Here is a 26,265-nt window from a genome sequence, read left to right as displayed (position 1 = left end):
CATCTCCAGCAACTGAAAGGGCACATCGTCATTTATCCATGTGTAAACTCCACAGGCATATTTAGAGTAAGCCACCCCGTATCCCTGTACCCCCCCAGCGTTCGTTCAACTTTGACATATCTCCTTCCGTTAGGTGGGTTTCTTGTAGTAGTGCGATAGACCCTTTCTTTCTGTTAAGGAAGGATTTCACACGGTTCCTGCGCAGGTATGAACCTTGCAGCCATAGCTTGTAATGCTTGCCGCCATAGGTACCTATACCATTCCCCTGTGTTCTGCCACCTCCCCTTCCCATCTTCAGCTTGTGCCCAGCCCTTCGCCATAGCAACCCTAGCACCCTCCTTCCTTTCCCCAACCCAGTTAGCCATACCCTTGCATCCGCCCTGTCTAAGTGAAGTGCCTAAAACTAAAGAAACAACAAACATAACTGTCCAAACACGCCCAGCTGATGCTACCGTCATGCAGCGCTCGAACACCCCCGCACATAAATGACCCGTCCGGGTCAACGTGTGCGAGTTACATTTTGTCGGCAACAGGCCAACATCAACCATTGCGCAGGTTAGACCTGTAGCCCCAGGTTAAGTGGCCAGGTGTCGCCCCCATCAAACTTACATTTCCTTCGTGTGGATTCGGTGGGTGCCCATTTCTATTTTGCAAGCGACAATACCCACGCCAGTGAGTTTACACTTCCCCCCATTCCCACCTCCTTCCCGTGGTGGGGCTTCTATCAAGTGCCCTTTTCTTCACCCCCTTCCAGATTATTATGCTCTAGCCACATAGCAGCCACAGCCGGAGTCTCAAGGAAAATAGCACGGCCCTTGTAGATCACTTTAAGTCTGGATGGATACAATAGCATGTACTTAAGATTCAGATGCCGAAGTCTGGCTTTAATCGGCACAAAGGAGTTTCTGGCTCTTTGGACTGCAGGTGTATAATCCGGGTATATGGTTATTTTGGTTTATAGTCAAAAAGTCGAAAAAATAATGTCGAATAGCAAAAATGTCGAAAAAAAAATGTCGAATGTAAAAAAGTCGAAAACACATACATATAATAGGAAAAGTCATAATTTCGAAAAAAAATGTCGAAAAAAAAATCGAAAACCCAAAACACTTTTTTTTTTTTTTTTACCCAGATAGTAACATTTATTATGGGGGGGGGTCTCCCCCCCAACCCCCCCATCCCAAACCCCTAACCCAACCCCCCTCCCCTCCTCCCCATCCCCCCCACCCCCCATAGATATACCTTTAATTATTTTAAAAAAATCTTTAATATAATATTAAATAATTAATTAATTATTAAAAAAAACATCCCAAACCCCTATCCCCATCCTCCCCATCACCCCCACCCCACATGGAAATACCTTTAATTATTTTTAAAAAAAAGTTTAATAATATATTTATTATTAACACATAAAATCGAAAAAAATCGAAAAAAAGTCGACATTTTTGTTTTTCGACATTTTTGTTTTTCGACTAAATATTTTCGACATTTTTACTTTCGAAAATATTGTATTCGACATTATGACTGGATACCGTTATTTTGGAATTGTCTCGATGTATCACCTGCCTTCTCTTGAGTGCTTCATGATGACCTCCCTGTCCTGAAAGTTCAAGATCCTTGCAATCATTAACCGGGGGTGTGATCCCAGGGGGGGCTTCTTTTGTAGGGATCTTTGGGCCCTCTCCACCGCAAACTCCTGCGTGAGGTTACGAGCACCCACCTCCTGCAAGAGCAAGGTTTCTACAAAGCTTGTGGGGTTCAGGCCCTCCATCCCCTCTGGGACCCCTAGCAACCGCACATTGTTGCGCCGGGTGCGCCCTTCGGCATTTTCCGAGCGAGATTCTAGCACTGCATTTCTCTTTTCCAAGTCTCACTTCTAGCGCTTTCGTGGAGCCAGTTGTCTCTTTTAGCCCAGCCTCTGTAGCCGTCACCCTTTCCGCTAGGTTACGTATATTCTGCCGCATTAACTGCATGTCGACCTTGACCTCCTCGATTTTTGTGTCAATAAATGTTCTCAGCGTTGCTATTGCTTCCAGCACTTGGTAATTCCCGCCTCCAGCGCCCGAAGCCCCCGCTTCTTCCTGTACCACCACGTTGGTTAGTGATGTCTCACAAGGTCTGGCTGCGCTGAAAGATTCCATGATCGTGTTTCTTTTCTTCCCTTTGGTAGGGGACATGACCTTGTTTGTTTATGGCTAGGTGGGACTTGGAGTGCGGCCTGATGCTCCGTCCTTCCGATGCTGTTCAGTTGTTGGACTTCGCTGCAGCGTGGTGCCCGTGGACCCTGCCGAATCCTTGCTACGGTTATTATGGTCATCTGCATAGTAGCCCTTGCAGTGATTGTAGAGCTATGTTCGCTCAGTAACTCTATCCCTACACCACTAGGTAGCACGTGGCCACTAGCATCGTGCACCAGCTCATTAGCGTCATAAGACTGGTTGGTTCCAAGCCCCCAGGCTGTTCACAGCACCCAGAGTCCATTGCCTGGCAGGGCTGCATGCCCGCAGCAGATTTCGGCTTTCCGCTACTCAGTGGAGACCACTTGTGCCTCTGTATCCACTAATACTGGACTAATTATCGGTTATTCAGTGGTCTGACATTGTAGGGGCAGATAGGTTTAAACTGTAACCATTGCAACGGTCTTATTGCCGACCACCAACCTCCTTGTGGCACAATCACGTAGCTTTAGTACTATTATGAGCTGGCCAGTTTTGCTGCTCCTTTGGTGTTATTGCCATGTAGTTGAGCCGTAGGGGGGGAGTTCCCTGTCTGTGGAGAATGCCTATCCCAACATTGCCTCAAGCCCAGCGCGCAGCGCCTACATTTATTCTCTGCTGTAGGAGGTTCAATTGTCTGCCCTCAGGCACTGTTCAGTGCAGGCTGGCCACAGTTCAGTTCGCTTCCCCAGCTGTGTCAGAGGGTGGAGCGCTGTGTTCTTCCCCGGTGCATGCGTCATTGTCGCAAGCCGTATGACCAGGTTTATTCACCCTGTGTTACACATTCCTTTCATGCCCATAAATTGCTAGGGCCAGCTCCGTCTGGGTTCACAATTATGGTTGTTGCGCCTTTGTGTTTCGCACCTTCATGCTGCTCCTCCGTAACACACGGTCGCGGTGCAGGGGCCCCGAGTGCACTCACCATGCTGGCGACCGTGCCCGCCCCTCCCAATGTTCCGCCTTTTATGTTTGAGTTCGCACTTGGGCGAATACAGATGAGTTCCAGTCGGACAGTATTCTGCCCTTCCATTTATGGCCAGGCAGCGGTGCCCAGTCCTGCGGTACCAAGCACGTGCCAGACCCAGATTTCAGCCACGCTGGGTCCGTTGGTGGGTCTGCCATGCCTCAGGTTACCTCTCCGATGACTCTGGGGGTCATCTGCCCCGGGGGGCTGTGGGTCGATGACCTGCATTTCACATGCCCAGCCACGTTGCTTAGGTTCCCTGCACCCGCTCGGGGACAGTCTTCTCTGCCTTCAGAGTTGCCGGCCTTGTTTGCTTTCACATTGGCCGCGGTCTCTCCTCCTCCTCAGCCCAGGGCCGCGGCTGCGTCCGCCATCTTGCCCGTCTCTGGCCCTCAGTTGACAGGCAGTTTTCTCGGTGTAGACTGCTCTGTTTTGCACCAGCTTTGCTCATCGGGGAGGGGAAATGCCTCCTAAATATGTGGGTATGCTCAATGTCTCAGGATTCACTGTTTACCACCAGGTAATAGGATCATGAAAAGGATCCTAATCGGAGCTCCAGCAAGGCACAACTCAACTCCATGGGCTCAAGCCAAGCCCCCCGTAGGGGTGCCAGGGCATACTCCTGCCTCCACGAGGTGCAGCAGCCATTTTTGCCCACTTCTTACGGGTGATTCTGTGTTTTGATCGAGCTTTATTAAAAGATAAACAATTCTCACTGGCCAATTCATGGATCCGATCACCTGCCATAACTTGATTTGATTTAGAGGTCCATGAATGCCAGATAAATGGGCTCCTTCTTCAGGTACAGCGAATGGGTCACCACCAGGGAAAGACCCAACCCTGGTCTAAATCCCAGCTGTACAGGGGATACACCCAACTCCTAATCGTAGCCAAAAGAACATGTCCAAAGATTTTAAAAAGAGAGTCCAGAAGTGAAATCGGTCTATATGAGTCTGGTTTATTCCTTTGAAGCTTCTTAAGTGTAGGTTGGATTATCGCTGAGAAGCACGACGAGGGTATCGCTCCCTTGGTCGCAATTGTCAGAATGGGAGCCCATAGATCTATTTCAACAGAGAAGGGGTCCGCCGCTATTCTATCTGGTACCTGTTCTAATTTTGGCGTTTTATCGCCAAGATTACTTTGTCAATATCAAGTGCCAGCTCCGTGCCATCTGTTAATAATACGTTACTCTGACGGCATGCAGATCTATAGCTGGTAAGATGACCCAGCGGGTAAAGCGCTCGTTGCTGTGATCTGTGTTTGATCTGCAGGTTCAAATCCTGGCAAGGTCACCTCAGCCTTTCATCCTTCTGAGGTTAAGTGAGTACCGATTTTGATTGGATAATAATAATGTATGTAAATATGTGCTATGTAAAGTGCTTTGGATCAAATTATTATTATTATTATTATTATTATCTGTCAGTTAATACCCATTTAAAAATACTGGAGGCATTATCGGGGTGCTATTGTATATAATGGCAATTGGCATCAAAAGACTGAAATAACCCTTTTAGGGTCTCTTGGACAATATTGGCACTATATAGACTGGCACAAGTTGACTATTAATTTCTTTTGGCTGATCTCATAAACCATCACATCTCCCCCCTGGTTCACAGTGCTCTGACACAGCTATGCTTGAATTGGGTAAATAACCAAACACTACAAAATAAATAAAACATACTGCACCTATGCCAACTGGGGCTATTGTTGCTGGGTGGCTCAAGTTTTATCATATTTCGTCTTTATATTCACACGGCAGTGGAGAGTGAAGCCTTTACAACAGCAGCCATGTGTGTAATTGTCCATTACATGACTTGCTCCAGTACTTTTATCAGGTGTGGTGACTTTGCTCATCGGTATTGTGATCTGTTTTCTATAATTCTGCTGACTCATGGCAATTCAGACTGGTTTCTGACTGAAACTTGCTGAAATTCAGAGCATTGGTAAGGTTTCATGACAGTGCGTATCCTCTCCTGTTGTCTTAGACCGTCCTTTTGCCTGAATGTTTTTGGACTGATCAAGTTTTTCTCCGCTGTGTTTAGTCTCCTGTTTAGTCAGAAACCGCTTTCACACTGAAGCTGTCCTGACATTCAGAGCAGTTAGAAGTGTTTTCTACAGTGTACTTTTCCTATATTTAGAACAATCCTCTCCAATACTGATACTGTTCCAACATTCAGAGAATGGTGTTTTCTCTGGTGTGTGTCGTCTCATGTCGAGTCAGATTGCCTTTCTGACTAAATCTTTTCTGACAGTCTGAGCACTGATAAGGTTTTTCTCCAGTATGGATTCTCTCATGTACAATCAGTTGCCTTTTTTCACTGAATTCTTTCTGACATTCTGAGCACTGATAAGGTTTTTCTCCGGTATGTTTTCTTTTATGGTTAGTTAGATCACTTATAAAACTGAATCTTTTCTGACATTCTGAGCACTGATAAGGTTTTTCTGCAGTATGTTTTCTCTCATGTTGAGTTAGACTGTCTTTTTCATTAAATCTCTTTTGACATTCAGAGCACTGATAAGGTTTTTCTCCAATGTGTTTTCTCTCATGTTGAGTTAGATTGTCTTTTCGATTGAATCTCTTTTGACATTCTGAGCACTGATAAGGTTTTTCTCCAGTATGTATTCTTTCATGTGTAGTTAGATCACTTTTTTCACTGAATCTTTTCTGACATTCTGAGCACTGATAAGGTTTTTCTCCAGTGTGGTTTCTCTCATGTCTAGTCAGATGGCTTTTCCAAATGAATCTTTTCAGACATTCTGAGCACTGATAAGGTTTTTCTCCAGTATGTTTTATTTTATGTTTAGTTAGATCACTTATATGACTGAATCTTTTCTGACATTCTGAGCACTGATAAGGTTTTTCTCCAGTGTGCTTTCTCTCATGTACAGTCAGATTGCTTTTCCAAATGAATCTTTTCAGACATTCTGAGCACTGATAAGGTTTTTCTCCAGTATGTTTTATTTTATGTTTAGTTAGATCACTTATATGACTGAATCTTTTCTGACATTCTGAGCACTGATAACGTTTTTCTCCAGTGTGTTTTCTTTTATGTACAGTTAGGTAACTTTTAGTACTGAATCGTTTCTGACATTCTGAGCACTGATAAGGTTTTTCTCCAGTGTGTGTTCTCAAATGTTGAGTCAGACTGTATTTTCGACAGAATCTTTTCTGGCATTCTGAGCACTGATAAGGTTTTTCTCCAGTGTGTTTTCTCACATGTTGAGTTAGGCTGTCTTTTTGATTGAATCTCTTTTGACATTCTGAGCACTGATAAGGTTTTTCTCCAGTGTGTTTTCTCTCATGTTGAGTTAGGCTGTCTTTTCGATTGAATCTCTTTTGACATTCTGAGCACTGATAAGGTTTTTCTCCAGTATGTTTTCTTTTATGTGTAGTTAGGCCACTTTTATTAATGAAACGTTTATGACATTCTGAGCATTGATAAGGTTTTTCTCCAGTGTGGTTTCTCTCATGTACAGTCAGATTGCTTTTACAAATGAATCCTTTCAGACATTCTGAGCACTGATAAGGTTTTTCTCCAGTGTGTTTTCTCAAATGTTGAGTCAGACTATATTTTCGACTGAATCTTTTCTGACATTCTGAGCACTGATAAGGTTTTTCTCCAGTGTGTCTTCTCTCATGCTCAGTTAGATTCTCTTTTTGATTGAATGTCTTTTGACATTCTGAGCACTCATAAGGTTTTTCTCCGGTATGTTTTCTCTCATGTTTAGTCAAATTGTCTTTTCGACTGAATCCTATCTGACATTCTGAGCATTTATAAGGTTTTACTCCAGTATGGCTTCTCTCATGTACAGTCAGATTGCTTTTCTGAATGAATCTTCTCGGACATTCTGAGCACTGATGAAGTTTTTCTCCAGTGTCTTGTTTTTTATGTCGCCTTAGTGTCTCTTTATGAATTAATCTTTTCTGACATTCTGAACACTGATAAGGTTTTTCTCCGGTGTGTGTTCTTTCATGTTGAGTTAGATGTCTTTCAAGACTGAATTGTTTATCACATTCAGGGCACTGATACAATTGTTCTTGGAGGGGAGTGTCTTCAGATTGGTTTTTGCTGAGAAAAAATGCCATGACAAGAATTCACATAATTTCAAAGTCAGGAAAACCTCTCACGGGACCCTTGATTTTACCTGCAACAGCTTCTTTCTATGGGTTTCTATGGTTGTACCCCTATGGACAATCTACATTGTGCTGCACCTTTTTCTTGAACACACTAGACCGCAATTCTGACACCTTCTACCACATGGTTTCTCTTGTGATGAATCAGACTGATTTTATGATCAAAGGTTTTCTAGCAGGCACCGCCACACTGACAGGCGAATGTATCAGAGTTTAGTAGGTTTAACCTATATGCAATCATGGGAAGACAGCACATTCCACCTGTGTCTTCTCCGATAAAGCATCAGTACAAACATAAAATTAAAAATGTTCACCTTTGCATTGAGTTCATAGACGATTGTCCTATATGTTTTCTTGCAGGAAACACGCTGTCCTCTTTAACGTATTGTTCTGTTAAAGAAAGTACTTGCAAAGGTCCTGTGTGCACTGATTCCACTGATAAGCCTTAGACACGGTGATGTTTAATGGAATTAAACAACTTTCACACTCAGAGCTCAGTGTTCCTCCTTGTAAACCTTTCCTGGGTCTTCATTTTTCAGGTAATTTCCCTGAATTGCAGTGTTGCTTTCTCTCTTCATACTTCAGCCACCTGAGGAGTTAAAGCAACAGATTATGTATACATCTGTTAAACAGCACATAGCAATTATATTCATACTCTATTTCAGTGGGAATTGTAATGTTTTGAAAATTGATGCAGGGAATCACAGTAGGGGATGCTTTTCTGAGAGGAACTGTGGCGCTGTGTGGACAGAGATCTTCAAGGCCAGGCCAGTAATAATCAACAAATCACTTTTCTAATAGGGCTTCATACAGCATTCCTCTTACTTTTCAGCACTGTAAAAACAGGTGGTTTATTATTACCCAATTAAGTGGCACTCAAACATACGTAAAATGAAATGCTGAATGAGCCCTGCAGGGATTTAAACCTGGTTGGCTACAGTTGGGCAATGTCTGAGATGAGCACTTAACTTAATGAGGTATCTTGCCAGTCAAGAAAACAAAGTGGAAGAAAGAGCTAAAGATTGGGACATATGAAGGATCAGAGAAAGTGGTTAAACCTTCTCTTTGAAGCTGCACCCTAATGCCTCGAAGAACCCTGCCACAAAGTGTCAATTAGTGTTTAAGTGTCAAGGACAAACAAAAAAAAACATGTGTGTCTTGATTTTGAAACATTTTAAGACATCTTTCCTTTTAAGTAATTGTCATGAAATACAGTTAACTCGTTCCACTCTGACTCCACATCACACAGGCACATTTTTCCTAAAATCATTTGATGAAATTCTGTCACCTGGTGTCAAAAACAGTTTCATACTAAGAACCTATATCTTATTCATAAACTGCTTAAAGACACATGCATGGAAGTGCTTTGGACCCACCCTCTAGTCTACTCATAAAGTGCTTAAACACACATGCGTTAAAGTGCTTTGGACCAAGAAAATGATGAATAGAAGCAGAGATCTAGTGTAAAATCTGAAATAGTGAGATTTATAGCTATTTATTTACAATCAATAGGCCCCTTTCAGCCCTAGGTACCATAGGACCGAGGGAGGGAGCGAGGGAGGAGAGATATTCACGTCCACTAAATTAACAATAACACATGCTTTTGAAATGGTGAATTAAGGCTGCATTGCCAGATATGAGAAAATTGCTTTGTTGTAGTTGTAAAGTAGTTATCTCATTTGACACCTTCAGGCTGATATATCCAAACCTGATCGATTTTTAATGATTTGTAACCTTAACAATTGACATGGGCAGGGTATGGGTTAGTGATTGGGATTATGAAAAAGGGGTACTTGCCATGGGCATTATAACGTACTAGTGGCTAGGGGTAATGGCTAACGGTTAGGTTTAGGGTTTTCTGTGCATGGTTGTCTGTATGCAAATGTTTTTCTGTGAGTACCCTTGTCCAGCAGTCAGTGGTTGCCTCGGATGGTCCCTGTGTGTCTGTGAGTGTCAATATCCAGCAGTCAGTGGGTGCCTCAGATGGTCTCTATGTGTTTATGAGAGTCAATGTCCAGCAGTCAGTGGGTGCCTCAGATGGTCTCTATGTGTTTATGAGAGTCAATGTCCAGCAGTCAGTGGTTGCCTTGGATGGTCTCTGTGTGTCTGTGAGTGTCAATGTCCGGCAGTCAGTGGTTGCCTCAGGTGGTCCCTGTGTGTCTGTGAGTGTGAATGTTGAGCAGTCAGTGGTTGCCTCAGATGGTCTCTGTGTGTCTCTGAGTGTGAATGGTGAGCAATCAGTGATTGCCTCAGATGGTCTCTGTGTGTCTGTGAGTGTCAATATCCAGCAGTCAGTGTTTGCCTCAGATGGTCTCTGTGTCTGTGAGTGTCAAAGTCGAGCAGTCAGTGGTTGCCTCGGGTGGTATCTTTGTGTCTGTGAGTGTCAATGTCCAGCAGTCAGTGGTTGCCTCAGATGGTCTCTGTGTGTCTGTCAGTGTCAATGTCCAGCAGTCAGTGGTTGCCTCAGATGGTCTCTGTGCTTCTCTGAGTGTGAATGTCGATCAATCAGTGGTTTCCTCTGATGGTCCCTGTGCGTCTGTGAGTGTCAATGTCCAGAAGTCAGTGAATGCCTCAGATGGTCTCTGTGTGTCTGTGAGTGTCAATGTCCAGCAGTCAATGGTTGCCTCAGATGGTCTCTGTGCATCTGTGAGTGTCAATGTCGAGCAGTCAGTGGTTGCCTCAGATGGTCTCTGTGTGTCTGTGAGTGTCAATATCCAGCAGTCAGTGGGTGCCTCGGATGGTTTCTGTGTGTCTGTGTGTGGCAATATCCAGCAGGCAGTGGGTGCCTCAGATGGTCTCTGTGCATCTGTGTCAATGTCCAGCAGTGAGTGGTTGCCTCAGATGGTCTCTGTGTGTCTGTGAGTGTCAATGTCGAGCAGTCAGTGGTTGCCTCAGATGGTTTCTGTGTGTCTGTGAGTGTCAATGTCCCGCAGTCAGTGGGTGCCTCCGATGGTCTCTGTGTGTCTGTGAGTGTCAATGTCCAACAGTCAGTGGTTGACTCTGATGGTCTCTGTGTGTCTGTGAGTGGCAATATCCAGCAGGCAGTGGGTGCCTCAGATGGTCTCTGTGTGTCTGTGAGTGTCAATGTCCAACAGTCAGTGGTCGACTCTGATGGTCTCTGTGTGTCTGTGAGTGTCAATGTCCAGCAGTCAGTGGTTGCCTCAGATGGTCTCTGTGTGTCTGTGAGTGTCAATGTCCAGCAGTCAGTGGTTGCCTCAGATGGTCTCTGTGTGTCTGTGAGTGTCAATGTCCAGCAGTCAGTGGTTGCCTCAGATGGTCTCTGTGTGTCTGTGAGTGTCAATGTCCCGCAGTCAGTGGGTGCCTCCGATGGTCTCTGTGTGTCTGTGAGTGTCAATGTCCAACAGTCAGTGGTCGACTCTGATGGTCTCTGTGTGTCTGTGAGTGTCAATGTCCAGCAGTCAGTGGTTGCCTCAGATGGTCTCTGTGTGTCTGTGAGTGTCAATGTCCAGCAGTCAGTGATTGCCTCAGATGGTCTCTGTGTGTCTGTGTCAATGTCCAGCAGTCAATGGTTGCCTCAGATGGTCTCTGTGCATCTGTGAGTGTCAATGTCGAGCAGTCAGTGGTTGCCTCAGATGGTCTCTGTGTGTCTGTGAGTGTCAATATCCAGCAGTCAGTGGTTGCCTCGGATGGTTCTGTGTGTCTGTGAGTGGCAATATCCAGCAGGCAGTGGGTGCCTCAGATGGTCTCTGTGCATCTGTGTCAATGTCCAGCAGTCGGTGGTTGCCTCAGATGGTCTCTGTATGTCTGTGAGTGTGAATGTCCAGCTGTCAGTGGTTGCCTCAGATGGTCTCTGTGCATCTGTGAGTGTCAATGTCGAGCAGTCAGTGATTGCCTCAGATGGTCTCTGTATGTCTGTGAGTGTCAATGTCCAGCAGTCAGTGGTTGCCTCAGATGGTCTCTGTGTCTCTGTGAGTGTCAATGTCCAGCAGTCAGTGATTGCCTCAGATGGTCTCTGTGCGTCTGTGAGTGTCAATGTCCAGCAGTCAGTGATTGCCTCGGATGGTCTCTGTGTGTCTGTGAGTGTCAATATCCAGCAGGCAGTGGGTGCCTCAGATGGTCTCTATGTGTCTGTGAGTGTCAATGTCGAGCAGTCAGTGATTGCCTTGGATGGTCTCTGTGTGTCTTTGAGTGTCAATGTCCTGCAGTCAGTGGTTGCCTCAGATAATCTGTGCGTGTCTGCGAGTGTCAATGCCCAGCAGTCAGTGGTTGCCTCGAATAGTCTCTGTGTGTCTTTGAGTGTCAATGTCCTGCAGTCAGTGGTTGCCTCAGATAATCTGTGCGTGTCTGCGAGTGTCAATGCCCAGCAGTCAGTGGTTGCCTCGAATAGTCTCTGTGTGTCTTTGAGTGTCAATGTCCTGCAGTCAGTGGTTGCCTCAGATAATCTGTGATTGCCTGTTAGTGTCAATGTCCAGCAGTCAGTGGTTGCCTCGAATAGTCTCTGTGTGTCTGTGAGTGTCAATGTCCAGCAGTCAGTGGTTGCCTTGGATGTCTCTGTGTGTCTGTGAGTGTCAATGTCCAGCAGTCAGTGGTTACCTCTGATGGTCTCTGTGTGTAAGTGAGTGTCAATGTCCAGCAGTCAGTCGTTGCCTCTGATGGTCTCTGTGTGTCTGTAAGTGTCAATGTGCAGCAGTCAGTGGTTGCCTCTGATGGTCACTGTGTGTCTATGAGAGTCAAGGTTGAGCTGTCAGTGTTTGCTTGGATGGTCTCTGTGTGTCTGTGAGTGTCAATGTCCAGCAGTCAGTAGTTGCCTCAGATGGTCTCTGTGTGTCTGTGAGCGTGAATGTCCAGAAGTCACTGGTTGCCTCTGATCGTCTCTGTGTGTCTGTGAGTGTCAATGTCCAGCAGTCAGTGGTTGCCTCAGATGTTCTCTGTGTATCAGTGAGTGTCAATGTCCAGCAGTCTGTCGTTGCCTCTGATAGTCTCTGTGTGTCTGTGAGTGTCAATGTAGAGCAGTCAGTGGTTGCCACAGATGGTCTCTGTGAGTGTCAATGTCCAGCAGTCAGTGGTTGCCTCTAATCGTCTCTGTGTGTCTGTGAGTGTTAATGTCCAGCAGTCAGTGGTTGCCTCGTATGGTCTCTGTGTGTCTGTGAGTGTCAAAATCCAGCAGTCAGTGGTTGCCTCTGATAGTCGCTGTGTGTCTCTGAGTGTCAATGTCGAGCAGTCAGTGGTTGCCACAGATGGTCTCTGTGTGTCTGTGAGTGTCAATGTCCAGCAGTCAGTGGTTGCCTCTGATAGTCTCTGTGTGTCGGTGAGTGTCAATGTCGAGCAGTCAGTGGTTGCCTCAGATGGTCTCAGTGAATCTGTGTGTGTCAGTGTCGAGCAGTCAGCGGTTGCCTCGGATGGTCTCTGTGAATCGGTGAGTGTCACTGTCGAGCAGTCAGTGGTTGCCTCAGATGGTCTCTGTGTGCCTGTGCGTGTCAATGCCCAGCAGTCAGTGGTTGCCTTGGATAGTCTCTGTGTGTCTGTGAGTGTCAATGTCCAGCAGTCAGTAGTTGCCTTGGACGGTCTGTGTGCATCTGTATGTGTCAATGTCCAGCAGTCAGTGGTTGCCTCAGATGGTCTCTGTGAATCTGTAAGTGTCAATATCCAGCAGTCAGTGGTTGCCTCAGATGATCTCTGTGCGTCTGTGAGTGTCAATGTCCAGCAGTCAGTGGTTGCCTCAGATGGTCTCTGTGTGTCTGTGAATGTCAATGTCCAGCAGTCAGTGGTTGCCTCAGATGGTCTCTGTGCTTCTCTGAGTGTGAATGTCGATCAATCAGTGGTTTCCTCTGATGGTCTTTATGCGTCTGTGAGTGTCAATGTCCAGAAGTCAGTGATTGCCTCAGATGGTCTCTGTGTGTCTGTGAGTGTCAATGTCCAGCAGTCAGTGGCTGCCTCAGATGGTCTCTGTGCGTCTGTGAGTGTGAATGTCCAGCAGTCAGTGGTTGCCTCAGATGGTCTCTGTGTGTCTGTGAGTGTCAATGTCCAGCAGTCAGTGGTTGCCTCAGATGGTCTCTGTGTGTCTGTGTCAATGTCCAGCAGTCAATGGTTGTCTCAGATGGTCTCTGTGCATCTGTGAGTGTCAATGTTGAGCAGTCAGTGGTTGCCTCAGATGGTCTCTGTGTGTCTGTGAGTGTCAATATCCAGCAGTCAGTGGTTGCCTCGGATGGTCTCTGTGTGTCTGTGAGTGGCAATATCCAGCAGGCAGTGGGTGCCTCAGATGGTCTCTGTGCATCTGTGTCAATGTCCAGCAGTCAGTGGTTGCCTCAGATGGTCTCTGTGTGTCTGTGAGTGTGAATGTCCAGCAGTCAGTGGTTGCCTCAGATGCTCTCTGTGCATCTGTGAGTGTCAATGTCGAGCAGTCAGTGGTTGCCTCAGATGGTCTCTGTGTGTCTGTGAGTGTCAATGTCCAGCAGTCAGTGGTTGCCTCAGATGGTCTCTGTGCGTCTGTGAGTGTCAATGTCCAGCAGTCAGTGATTGTCTCAGATGGTCTCTGTGTGTCTGTGAGGGTCAATATCCAGCAGGCAGTGGGTACCTCAGATGGTCTCTATGTGTCTGTGAGTGTCAATGTCGAGCAGTCAGTGATTGCCTTGGATGGTCTCTGTGTGTCTTTGAGTGTCAATGTCCTGCAGTCATTGGTTGCCTCAGATAATCTGTGCGTGTCTGTGAGTGTCAATGTCGAGCAGTCAGTGATTGCCTTGGATGGTCTCTGTGTGTCTTTGAGTGTCAATGTCCTGCAGTCAGTGTTTGCCTCAGATAATCTGTGCGTGTCTGTTAGTGTCAATGTCCAGCAGTCAGTGGTTGCCTCGAATAGTCTCTGTGTGTCTGTGAGTGTCAATGTCCAGCAGTCAGTGGTTGCCTTGGATGTCTCTGTGTGTCTGTGAGTGTCAATGTCCAGCAGTCAGTGGTTGCCTCTGATGGTCTCTGTGTGTCAGTGAATGTCAATGTCCAGCAGTCAGTCGTTGCCTCTGATGGTCTCTGTGTGTCTGTAAGTGTCAATGTGCAGCAGTCAGTGGTTGCCTCTGATGGTCACTGTGTGTCCGTGAGAGTCAAGGTTGAGCTGTCAGTGTTTGCTTGGATGTTCTCTGTGTGTCTGTGAGTGTCAATGTCCAGCAGTCAGTGATTGCCTCAGATGGTCTCTGTGTGTCTGTGAGGGTCAATATCCAGCAGGCAGTGGGTACCTTAGATGGTCTCTATGTGTCTGTGAGTGTCAATGTCCAGCAGTCAGTGGTTGCCACAGATGTTCTCTGTGTATCAGTGAGTGTCAATGTCCAGCAGTCTGTCGTTGCCTCTGATAGTCTCTGTGTGTCTGTGAGTGTCAATGTAGAGCAGTCAGTGGTTGCCACAGATGGTCTCTGTGAGTGTCAATGTCCAGCAGTCAGTGGTTGCCTCTGATCGTCTCTGTGTGCCTGTGCGTGTCAATGCCCAGCAGTCTAGTCTCTGGGTGTCTGTGAGTGTCAATGTCCAGCCGTCAGTGGTTGCCTCGGATGGTCTCTGTGTGTCTGTGAGTGTCAAAATCCAGCAGTCAGTGGTTGCCTCTGATAGTCTCTGTGTGTCTGTGAGTGTCAATGTCGAGCAGTCAGTGGTTGCCACAGATGGTCTCTGTGTGTCTGTGAGTGTCAATGTCCAGCAGTCAGTGGTTGCCTCTGATAGTCTCTGTGTGTCGGTGAGTGTCAATGTCGAGCAGTCAGTGGTTGCCTCAGATGGTCTCAGTGAATCTGTGAGTGTCAGTGTCGGGCAGTCAGCCGTTGCCTCGGATGGTCTCTGTGAATAGGTGAGTGTCACTGTCGAGCAGTCAGTGGTTGCCTCAGATGGTCTCTGTGTGCCTGTGCGTATCAATGGCCAGCAGTCAGTGCTTGCCTTGGATAGTCTCTGTGTGTCTGTGAGTGTCAATGTCCAGCAGTCAGTAGTTGCCTTGGACGATCTGTGTGCATCTGTATGTGTCAATGTCCAGCAGTCAGTGGTTGCCTCAGATGGTCTCTGTGAGTCTTTGAGTGTCAATATCCAGCAGTCAGTGGTTGCCTCAGATGATCTCTGTGTGTCTGTGAGTGTCAATGTCCAGCAGTCAGTGGTTGCCTCAGATGGTCTCTGTGCTTCTCTGAGTGTGAATGTTGATCAATCAGTGGTTTCCTCTGATGGTCCCTGTGCGTCTGTGAGTGTCAATGTCCAGAAGTCAGTGATTGCCTCAGATGGTCTCTGTGGGTCTGTGAGTGTCAATGTCCAGCAGTCAGTGGTTGCCTCAGATGGTCTCTGTGCGTCTGTGAGTGTGAATGTCCAGCAGTCAGTGGTTGCCTCAGATGGTCTCTGTGTGTCTGTGAGTGTCAATGTCCAGCAGTCAGTGGTTGCCTCAAATGGTCTCTGTGTGTCTGTGTCAATGTCCAGCAGTCAGTGGTTGCCTCAAATGGTCTCTGTGTGTCTGTGTCAATGTCCAGCAGTCAATGGTTGCCTCAGATGGTCTCTGTGCATCTGTGGGTGTCATTGTCGAGCAGTCAGTGGTTGCCTCAGATGGTATCTGTGTGTCTGTGAGTGTCAATATGCAGCAGTCAGTGGTTGCCTCGGAGGGTCTCTGTGTGTCTGTGAGTGGCAATATCCAGCAGGCAGTGGGTGCCTCAGATGGTCCCTGTGCATCTGTGTCAATGTCCAGCAGTCAGTGGTTGCCTCAGATGGTCTCTGTGTGTCTGTGAGTGTGAATGTCCAGCAGCCAGTGGTTGCCTCAGATGGTCTCTGTGCATCTGTGAGTGTCAATGTCGAGCAGTCAGTGGTTGCCTCAGATGGTCTCTGTGTGTCTGTGAGTGTCAATGTCCAGCAGTCAGTGGTTGCCTCAGATGGTCTCTGTGTGTCTGTGAGTGTCAATGTCCAGCAGTCAGTGATTGCCTCAGATGGTCTCTGTGTGTCTTTGAGTGTCAATGTCCTGCAGTCAGTGGTTGCCTCAGATAATCTGTGCGTGTCTGTGAGTGTCAATGTCGAGCAGTCAGTGATTGCCTTGGATGGTCTCTATGTGTCTTTGAGTGTCAATGTCCTGCAGCCACTGGTTGCCTCAGATAATCTGTGCGTGTCTGTGAGTGTCAATGTCCAGCAGTCAGTGGTTGCCTCGAATAGTCTCTGTGTGTCTTTGAGTGTCAATGTCCTGCAGTCAGTGGTTGCCTCAGATAATCTGTGCGTGTCTGTTAGTGTCAATGTCCAGCAGTCAGTGGTTGCCTCGAATAGTCTCTGTGTGTCTGTGAGTGTCAATGTCCAGCAGTCAGTGGTTGCCTTGGATGTCTCTGTGTGTCTGTGAGTGTCAATGTCCAGCAGTCAGTGGTTGCCTCAGATGGTCTCTGTGTGTCAGTGAGTGTCAATGTCCAGCAGTCAGTCGTTGCCTCTGATGGTCTCTGTGTGTCTGTAAGTGTCAATGTGCAGCAGTCAGTGGTTGCCTCTGATGGTCACTGTGTGTCTGTGAGAGTCAAGTTTGAGCTGTCAGTGTTTGCTTGGATGGTCTCTGTGTGTCTGTGAGTGTCAATGTCCAGCAGTCAGTAGTTGCCTCAGATGGTCTCTGTGTGTCTGTGAGCGTGAATGTCCAGCAGTCAGTGGTTGCCTCTGATCGTCTCTGTGTGTCTGTGAGTGTCAATGTCCAGCAGTCAGTGGTTGCCTCAGATGGGCTGTGTGCATCTTTGAGTGTCAATGTCCAGCAGTCAGTGGTTGCCTCAGATGGTCTCTGTGTGTCAGTGAGTGTCAATGTCCAGCAGTCAGTCGTTGCCTCTGATAGTCTCTGTGTGTCTGTGAGTGTCAATGTAGAGCAGTCAGTGGTTGGCACAGGTGGTCTATGTCAGTGTCAATATCCAGCAGTCAGTGGTTGCCTCTGATCGTCTCTGTGTGCCTGTGCGTGTCAATGCCCAGCAGTCAGTGGTTGCCTTGGATAGTCTCTGGGTGTCTGTGAGTGTCAATGTCCAGCAGTCAGTGGTTGCCTCTGATAGTCTCTGTGTGTCTGTGAGTGTCAATGTCGAGCAGTCAGTGGTTGCCACAGATGGTCACTGTGTGTCTGTGAGTGTCAATGTCCAGCAGTCAGTGGTTGCCTCTGATAGTCTCTGTGTGTCTGTGAGTGTCAATGACGAGCAGTCAGTGGTTGCCTCGGATGGTCTCAATGAATCTGTGAGTTTCAGTGTTGAGCAGTCAGTGGTTGCCTCGGATGGTCTCTGTGAATCGGTGAGTGTCACTGTTGAGCAGTCAGTGGTTGCCTCAGATGGTCTCTGTGTGCCTGTGCGTGTCAATGCCCAGCAGTCAGTGGTTGCCTTGGATAGTCTCTGTGTGTCTGTGAGTGTCAATGTCCAGCAGTCAGTATTTGCCTTGGATGGTCTGTGTGCATCTGTATGTGTCAATGTCCAGCAGTCAGTGGTTGCCTCAGATGGTCTCTGTGAGTCTGTGAGTGTCAATATCCAACAGTCAGTGGCTGCCTCAGATGATCTCTGTGCGTCTGTGAGTGTCAATGTCGGGCAGTCAGTGGTTGCCTCGGATGGTCTCTGTGTTTTTGTGAGTGTCAATATCCAGCAGTCAGTGGTTGCCTCGGATGGTTTCTGTGTGTCTGTGTGTGGCAATATCCAGCAGTCAGTGGTTGCCTCAGATGGTCTCTGTGTGTCTGTGAGTGTCAATGTCCATATTAGAAGTGTGTGAAGCATCTAATAACATAATTAGAGACACACCTCTCTAAGTGCTCCTCAGCTAAAATGCCCGGCAATGCTCTGCTGTCCAGATTAGAGGCGTGTGCTGCATATAATAACATCATTAAAGACCCACCTCTCTAAGCGACTCCTCAGCTAAAATGCCTGGCAATGCTCTGCTATCCAGATTAGAGGTGTGTGCAGCATCTAATAACATCATTACAGACCCACCTCTCTAAGTGACTCCTCAGCTGAAATGCCCGGCAATGCTCTGCTATCCAGATTAGAGGCGTGTCGACATCTAATAACATCATTATAGACCCACACGTCTAAGTGAGTACTCAGCTAAAATGCCGGGCAATGCTCTGCTATCCAGATTAGAGGCGTGCACAGCATTTAATACCATCATTACAGGCCCAACTCTCTAAGTGACACCTCACCTAAAATGCCCGGCAATACTCTGCTATCCAGATTAGAAGTGCGTGAAGCATCTAATAACATCATTACAGGCCCACCTGTCTAAGTGACTCCTCAGCTAAAATGCCCGGCAATGCTCTGCTGTCCAGATTAGAGGTGTGTGCTGCATCTAACAACATAATTACAGACCCACTGCTCTAAGCAACTCCTTATCTAAAATGCCCGGCAATGCTCTGCTATCCAGATTAGACGTGTGTGCAGCATCTAATAACATCATTACAGACCCACCTCTCTAAGCGACTCCTCAGCTAAAATGCCTGCCAAAGTTCTACTATCCAGATTAGAGACGTGTGCAGCATCTAATAACATCATTACAGGCCCACCTCTCTAAGTGACTCCTTGGCTAAAATCCCCCTGCAATTCTCTGCTATCCAGATTAGAGGTGTGTGCAGCATCTAATAACATCATTACAGACCCACCTCTCTAAGTGACTCCTCAGCTGAAATGCCTGGCAATGCTCTGCTATCCAGATTAGAGGCGTGTGCAGCATCTAATAACATCATTACAGACCCACCTCTCTAAGCAACTCCTTATCTAAAATGCCCGGCAATGCTCTGCTATCCAGATTAGAGGCGTGTCGTCATCTAATAACATCATTATAGACCCACCCCTCTAAGTGACTACTCAGCTAAAATGCCTGGCAATGCTCTGCTATCCAGATTAGAAGTGTGTGAAGCATCTAATAACATCATTACAGACCCACCCCTCTAAGTGACTACTCAGCTAAAATGCCTGGCAATGCTCTGCTATCCAGATTAGAGGCGTGTGCAGCATCTAATAACATAATTAGAGACCCACCTCTTGAAGTGATTCCTCAGTTTAAATGCCCGGCAATGCTCTGCTGTCCAGATTAGAGGTGTGTGCTGCATCTAATAACATCATTACAGACCCACCTCTCTAAGCGACTCTTCAGCTAAAATGTCTGGCAATGCTCTGCTATCCAGATTAGAGGTGTGTGCAGCATCTAATAACATCATTACAGACCCACCTCTCTAAGCGACTCCTCAGCTAAAATGCCTGCCAAAGTACTACTATCCAGATTAGAGACGTGTGCAGCATCTAATAACATCATTACAGGCCCACCTCTCTAAGTGACTCCTTGGCTAAAATCCCCCTGCAATTCTCTGCTATCCAGATTAGAGGTGTGTGCAGCATCTAATAACATCATTACAGACCCACCTCTCTAAGCGACTCCTCCGCTTAAATGCCTTGGCAATGCTCTGCTATCCAGATTAGAGGCTTGTGCAGCATCTAATAACATCATTACAGACCTACCTCTATAAGTGACTCCTCAGCTAAAATGGCTAGCAATGCTCTGCTATCCAGATTAGAGGCATGTGAGTCTAATAACATAATTGCAGACCCTCCTCTCAAAGCGACTCCTCAGCTAAAATGCCCGGCAATGCTCTGCTATCCAGATTAGAGGCGTGTGCAGCATCTAATAACATCATTACAGACCCACCTGTCTAAGTGACTCCTCACCTAAAATGCCCAGCAATGCTCTGCTATCCAGATTAGAGGCTTGTGCAGCATCTAATAACATAATTAGAGACCCACCTCTCTAAGTGACTCCTCAGCTAAAATGCCCGGCAATGCTCTGCTGTCCAGATTACAGGCGTGTGCTGCATCTAATAACATCATTATAGACCCACCTCTCTAAGCGACTCTTCAGCTAAAATGCCCAGCAATGCTCTGCTATCCAGACTAGAGGCGTGCGCAGCATTGTGATGCTGGAAATGCATCAGAGGGACAGGGCCTCTGAATCCTTGTCCTTTACTGCTTTTTATCGTGTGTTCTGTCATGTTTTCTGCCCAGGAGTCCATGTGGGACTCCTGGCAGTGCAGCTCTCTCTTTTGGTTTGGTGAACAGACCCATGGGATACCCTTATGGCACCCATGGGTAGGGGTACAACCCTGTGCCCCTAGTGTATGTTTTTGGGCACCTGTGGGTAGCCCACAGAGCAGGGTGTGGGCTGGTGGCAGCTCCATGCTGAATTTGACAGGTGCTCTGGGTGTCCTCCATTTTGGGATACCCAGGCCCTGCCATTGGGATCAGTTGATTCCTGATAGGAAACAAGATGGCCCCTGTGGCCTCTTGCTTTCTATTGCCTGTTACCTTGTTTCCCAAAGGCTTGGGAAGCCCTGACTCTGTCCCTTCCCCCTGACTGGCTGTTGGGTGGAAGTTCCATATATGGTGTTGTTGTGAAGGCCCAGCTAGACTGACTGGAGCCTTCCCAGTGACTGTATGTTGTGGGTACCTCCTGTGGGTGGGACCTGGGTGAATGGAGTGTGTGACCAATATACACTTCTTGTTGTGGTTGTCTGGTTTCTGGCATGAGAGACAAAGACTGAGACAGCCCTGCCCGAAACTGGCCTGAATGCAGTGTGTAGTGTTGAATGGCTGGGTACTTGTCCCAATCCACATTCCTTGTTGTGAGTGTCTGAAAGGGAGGAGTGTGGCCTGAATGCACTGTGTGCCTGATTGGCTGACTGACTACATGAATGCCCTTCTGTATGATTGGCTGCTGAGTGTGTGCCAGCAGTGTGGATGAGAGACAGAATAGTATATCTGGGGACCTCTCACCACTGGTAATTGGTTCAGAAAGGTTCAGAAAGGTTCAGGGAACGTTCAGAAGCGTTCAGAAGCGTTCTGGAACTGAGTCTCCACTCTAAGAGTAACTGGAACTGCTGATCCTCGACGTCCAGCTGGAAGAAGAAGACTTGCTGTGGCATTTGCTTCGACCGATCCGAAGGCTGCCGAAATCGTCGAAGACTGACCCGAGAGAGGACCTGGTAAGGCGCCCTCTTCCCGTGCTCTGAGGGACCATCGAGCACTGCTCCATCTTCGCCGAAGCGCCCTGGAAGACAGACCCTCGAAAGGCTGCCGACCCGAGATGGGACCGCCGAGGAGATCGAAGTGAAGCACCCGGACATCGCCGCCGTCGATGTCCATTGCCGTCGACCAGGGTTCGCAGGTTTGGGTAACCGCTGGAGGCCCGTCGAAGTTGTGTTGCCCAGCCGTGGGAACCACTTGACGCCGTGCCGCCGACGATCAAAGCCGTCCGCTCCTTTGCCTAAGAACATTCGAATCGAAGGACACCCTCGTCCGCACTGTCGACCGCTTTATCCTGCTGGAGAAAGTCGAGAACGACCAACGCGCTGAGGAGAAACCTGTCGGTGGGTTTCCCGCCATCCGAAGACCACAAAGACTCGAACGACTCGACGCCCTTGCTGGGCCTCTGTCTCCACAATCTTTGCGGTCCAGAACTATTGTCACCGAGGTGCCCCGCACGCCTCTGCCTTGCAGGACGCTGATGCTCCGACGCCGGCGAGCACCGCTCGGAGGAAGCTGCTGCCTTATCAACGCCGTTCTACCCTGTTTGTCGACGGACGGTCGACGCCCCGTGTCTCCCGCTTGAAAGATAAGGCATTCAAGAAGGGCCGTCGATTCCCCGTCGGCGAACACTGAGTTCCTCGACGCTTCTCGACGCCTCTCGACGATCCGTGACTCCCGCTTGAAAGGGGGTCGCTCAAGAAGGATCTGTCGACGCCTCTTCGAAGAACTCGACTCCACCAGGTACATTGGGGGGATAAAAACATTATAGGAGGAAATAAGACTTGCAGAACAATATATGGACTGGGCTTGTGCTATATCTTTATTTTACAGGTTGCCCAGGTGGGGGGATCTCCACACAGAACTGTGTCTAGTGGTAGGGGCCAGTATTCTGCCTATTGCTCAACCATCTTATTTTCTCTCCTCTCTCTATTGCTGGTTTCACTCTATTGATCTGTGTGACATTGTTACAGTATTGTTGATGCACTTTAATGAGATCTAATACAAAGGGTGGTACCACTTTAGAATTGTATATATTTGCCATTGTTGATTTTCCTAAGTACAAAGTGAGTTATTATGATAAGTGTACATAACCTTGAATATTGATTATATAAAGACTGTGTTCTAACCAATACAGTGTGTGGACATTCCTTTGTGGGAGCTTGGGGACTACACTGTACTTAAGAACCAGCCTGCATCACCTCCTGAGAAGCTAGGCCTTGATTGCTCACCCATTGCTACCGTAATAGAGAATCTTGGCTGGGGTCTTCTGTGCCTCTCTTCTACCATATAGGGAGCAGAGGTACAGACACCCCCTACCGGTCTTCTTCACAAGCATCTAATAACATAATTACAGACCCACCTCTCTAAGTGGCTCTGCGGCTAAAATCCACAGAAATGCTCTGCTATCCAGATTAGAGGCGTGTGCAGCATCTAATAACATTACAGACCCACCTCTCTAAGTGACTCCTCAGCTAAAATGCCCGGCAATGCTCTGCTATCCAGATTAGAGGTGTGTGCAGCATCTAATAACATCATTACAGGCCCAACTCTCTAAGTGACTCTTCAGCAAAGATGTCTGGCAATGCTCTGCTATCCAGATTACAGGCGTGTGCAGCATCTAATAACATAATTACAGATCCACCGTTTCTAAGTTACTCCTCAGCTAAAATGCTTCGCAATGCTCTGGTATCCAGATTAGAGACGTGTGCAGCATCTAATAACATCATTAGAGACCCATGTCTCTAAGCGGCTCTTGAGCTAAAATGACCGGCAATGCTCTGCTATCCAGATTAGAGGCGTGTGCAGTTTCTAATAACATCATTACAGACCCACCTCTCTAAGTGGCTCCTTGGCTAAAATGCCCGGCAATGCTCTGGTATCCAGATTTGAGGCGTGTCGGCATCTGATAACATCATTATAGACCCACCCCTCTAAGTGTCTACTTAGCTAAAATGCCTGGCAATGCTCTGCTATCCAGATTAGAGGCGTGCACAGCATTTAATAACATCATTACAGGCCGAACTCTCTAAGTGACACCGCAGCTAAAATGCCCGGCAATGCTCTGCTATCCAAATTTGAGGCGTGTTGGGATCTAATAACATCATTATAGATCCACGCTTTCTAAGTGAATCCTCAGCTAAAATGCTTCGCAATGCTCTGGTATCCAGATTAGAGACGTGTGCAGCATCTAATAACATCATTAGAGACCCACGTCTCTAAGCGGCTCCTCAGCTGAAATGCCCGGCAATGCTCTGCTATCCAGATTAGAGGCGTGTGCAGCATCTAATAACATCATTACAGACCCACCTCTCTAAGTGGCTCCTTGGGTAAAATGCCTGGCAATGCTCTACTATCCAGATTAGAGACGTGTGCAGCATCTAATAACATCATTACAGACCCACCTCTCTAAGTGGCTCCTTGGATAAAATCCCCGGCAATGCTCTACTATCCAGATTAGAGACGTGTGCAGCATCTAATAACATCATTACAGACCCACCTCTCAAAGCGACTCCTCAGCTAAAATGCCCGGCAATGCTCTGCTATCCAGATTAGAGCCTTGTGCAGCATCTAATAACATCAATACAGGGCCACCTCTCTAAGTGACTCCTCGGCTAAAATCCCCAGCAATGCTCTGCTATCCAGATTAGAGACGTGTGCAGCATCTAATAACGTTACAGGCCCAACTCTCTAAGTGACTTCTCAGCAATAATTCTTGGCAATGCTCTGCTATCCAGATTAGAGGCGTGTGCAGCATCTAATAATATCAATACAAGCCCACGTCTCTAAGTGACTCCTCAGCTAAAATCCCCGGCAATGCTCTGCTATCCAGATTAGAGGCGTGTGCAGCATCTAATAACGTTACAGGCCCAACTCTCTAAGTGACTCCTCAGCTAAAATGCCCGGCAATGCTCTGCTATCCAGATTAGAGGCGTGTGCAGCATCTAATAACATCATTAGAGACCCACGTCTCTAAGCGGCTCTTCAGCTAAAATGCCCGGCAATGCTCTGCTATCCAGATTAGAGGCGTGTCGTCATCTAATAACATCATTATAGACCCACCCCTCTAAGTGACTACTCTAAAATGCCTGGCAATGCTCTGCTATCCAGATTAGAAGTGTGTGAAGCATCTAATAACATCATTACAGACCCACCTCTCTAAGTGACTCCTCAGCAATAATTCTTGGCAATGCTCTGCTATCCAGATTAGAGGCGTGTGCAGCATCTAATAACATCAATACAGGCCCACGTCTCTAGGTGACTCCTGGGCTAAAATCCCTGGCAATGCTCTGCTATCCAGATTAGAGGCGTGTGCAGCATCTAATAACGTGACAGGCCCACCTCTCTAAGTGACTCCTCAGCTAAAATGCCCGGCAATGCTCTGCTATTCAGATTAGAGGCGTGTGCAGCATCTAATAATATCATTACAGGCCCAGCTCTCTAAGTGACTCTTCAGAAAAGATGTCTGGCAATGCTCTGCTATCCAGATTACAGGCGTGTGCAGCATCTAATAACATAATTACAGATCCACCCTTTCTAAGTGACTCCTCAGCTAAAATGACAGGCAATGCTCTGCTATCCAGATTAGAGGACTGCACGGCCGTTAATAACATCATTACATGCCCAACTCTCTAAGTGACACCTCAGCTAAAATGCCTGGCAAAGCGCTGCTATCCAGACTAGAGGCGTGCACAGCATTTAATAACATCATTACAGGCCCACTCTCTCTAAGTGACTCCTCGGCTAAAATCCCCGGCAATGCTCTGCTACACAGATTAGAGGCGTGTGCAGCATCTAATACATAATTACAGACCCACCTCTATAAGCGACTCTTCAGCTAAAATGCCGGCAATGCTCTGCTATCCAGATTAGAGGAGTGTGCAGCATCCAATAACATAATTACAGACCCACCTCTCAGAGCGACTCCTCAGCTAAAATGCCCGGCAATGCTCTCCTATCCAGATTAGACGAATGTGCAGCATCTAATAACATCAATACAGGCCCACCTCTCTAAGTGACTCATCGGCTAAAATCCTCGGCAATGCTCTGCTATCCAGATTAGAGGGGTGTGCAGCATCTAATAACATCATTACAGACCCACCTGTCTAAGTGACTCCTCAGCTAAAATGCCTGGCAATGCTGTGCTATTCAGATTAGAGGCGTGTGCAGCATCTAATAACATAATTACAGACCCACCTCTCTAAGCGACACCTCAGCTAAAATACCCGGCAATGCTCTGCTATCCAGATTAGAGGCGTGTGCAGCATCTAATAACATCATTACAGACCCACCTCTCTAAGTGACTCATCGGCTAAAATCCTCGGCAATGCTCTGCTATCCAGATTAGAGGGGTGTGCAGCATCTAATAACATCATTACAGACCCACCTGTCTAAGTGACTCCTCAGCTAAAATGCCTGGCAATGCTGTGCTATCCAGATTAGAGGGGTGTGCAGCATCTAATAACATCATTACAGACCCACCTGTCTAAGCGACTCTTCAGCTAAAATGCCCGGCAATGCTCTGCTATCCAGATTAGAGGCGTGTGCAGCATCTAATAACATTACAGACCCAACTCTCTAAGTGGCTCCTTGGGTAAAATGCCTGGCAATGCTCTACTATCCAGATTAGAGACGTGTGCAGCATCTAATAACATCATTACAGACCCACCTCTCTAAGTGGCTCCTTGGATAAAATCCCCGGCAATGCTCTGCTATCCAGATTAGAGGCGTGAGCAGCATCTAATAACATCATTACAGACCCACCTCTCAAAGCGACTCCTCAGCTAAAATGCCCGGCAATGCTCTGCTATCCAGATTAGAGCCTTGTGCAGCATCTAATAACATCAATACAGGGCCACCTCTCTAAGTGACTCCTCGGCTAAAATCCCCAGCAATGCTCTGCTATCCAGATTAGAGACGTGTGCAGCATCTAATAACGTTACAGGCCCAACTCTCTAAGTGACTTCTCAGCAATAATTCTTGGCAATGCTCTGCTATCCAGATTAGAGG

General features: G+C 47.2%; 1 protein-coding gene across 2 annotated transcripts in view; it reads right to left on the bottom strand.

Moving 5' to 3' along the window:
- Positions 1 to 1,525: 1,525 nt before the first annotated feature.
- LOC138525627 (zinc finger protein 268-like) overlaps positions 1,526 to 26,265 on the bottom strand; it is a 395,809-nt gene continuing 371,069 nt past the window's right edge. The window contains exon 3 of one of the 2 annotated variants that reach the window (XM_069635683.1): positions 1,526 to 6,915. In XM_069635683.1, coding sequence (XP_069491784.1) covers positions 5,351 to 6,915 — 1,565 coding nt within the window. In that variant the 3' untranslated portion in view covers positions 1,526 to 5,350. Of the gene's footprint in view, positions 7,902 to 26,265 lie in introns of both variants that reach the window. The other variant, XM_069635682.1, reaches the window with a different exon arrangement.

The sequence above is a fragment of the Ambystoma mexicanum genome, chromosome 7p (genome assembly GCF_040938575.1).
Source record: "Ambystoma mexicanum isolate Mex_15411 chromosome 7p, UKY_AmexF1_1, whole genome shotgun sequence".
Taxonomy (NCBI): Eukaryota; Metazoa; Chordata; class Amphibia; order Caudata; family Ambystomatidae; genus Ambystoma; species Ambystoma mexicanum.
The sequence above is the reverse complement of the archived record's forward strand: the minus strand, read 5'-3'. Positions and strand labels throughout refer to the sequence as shown.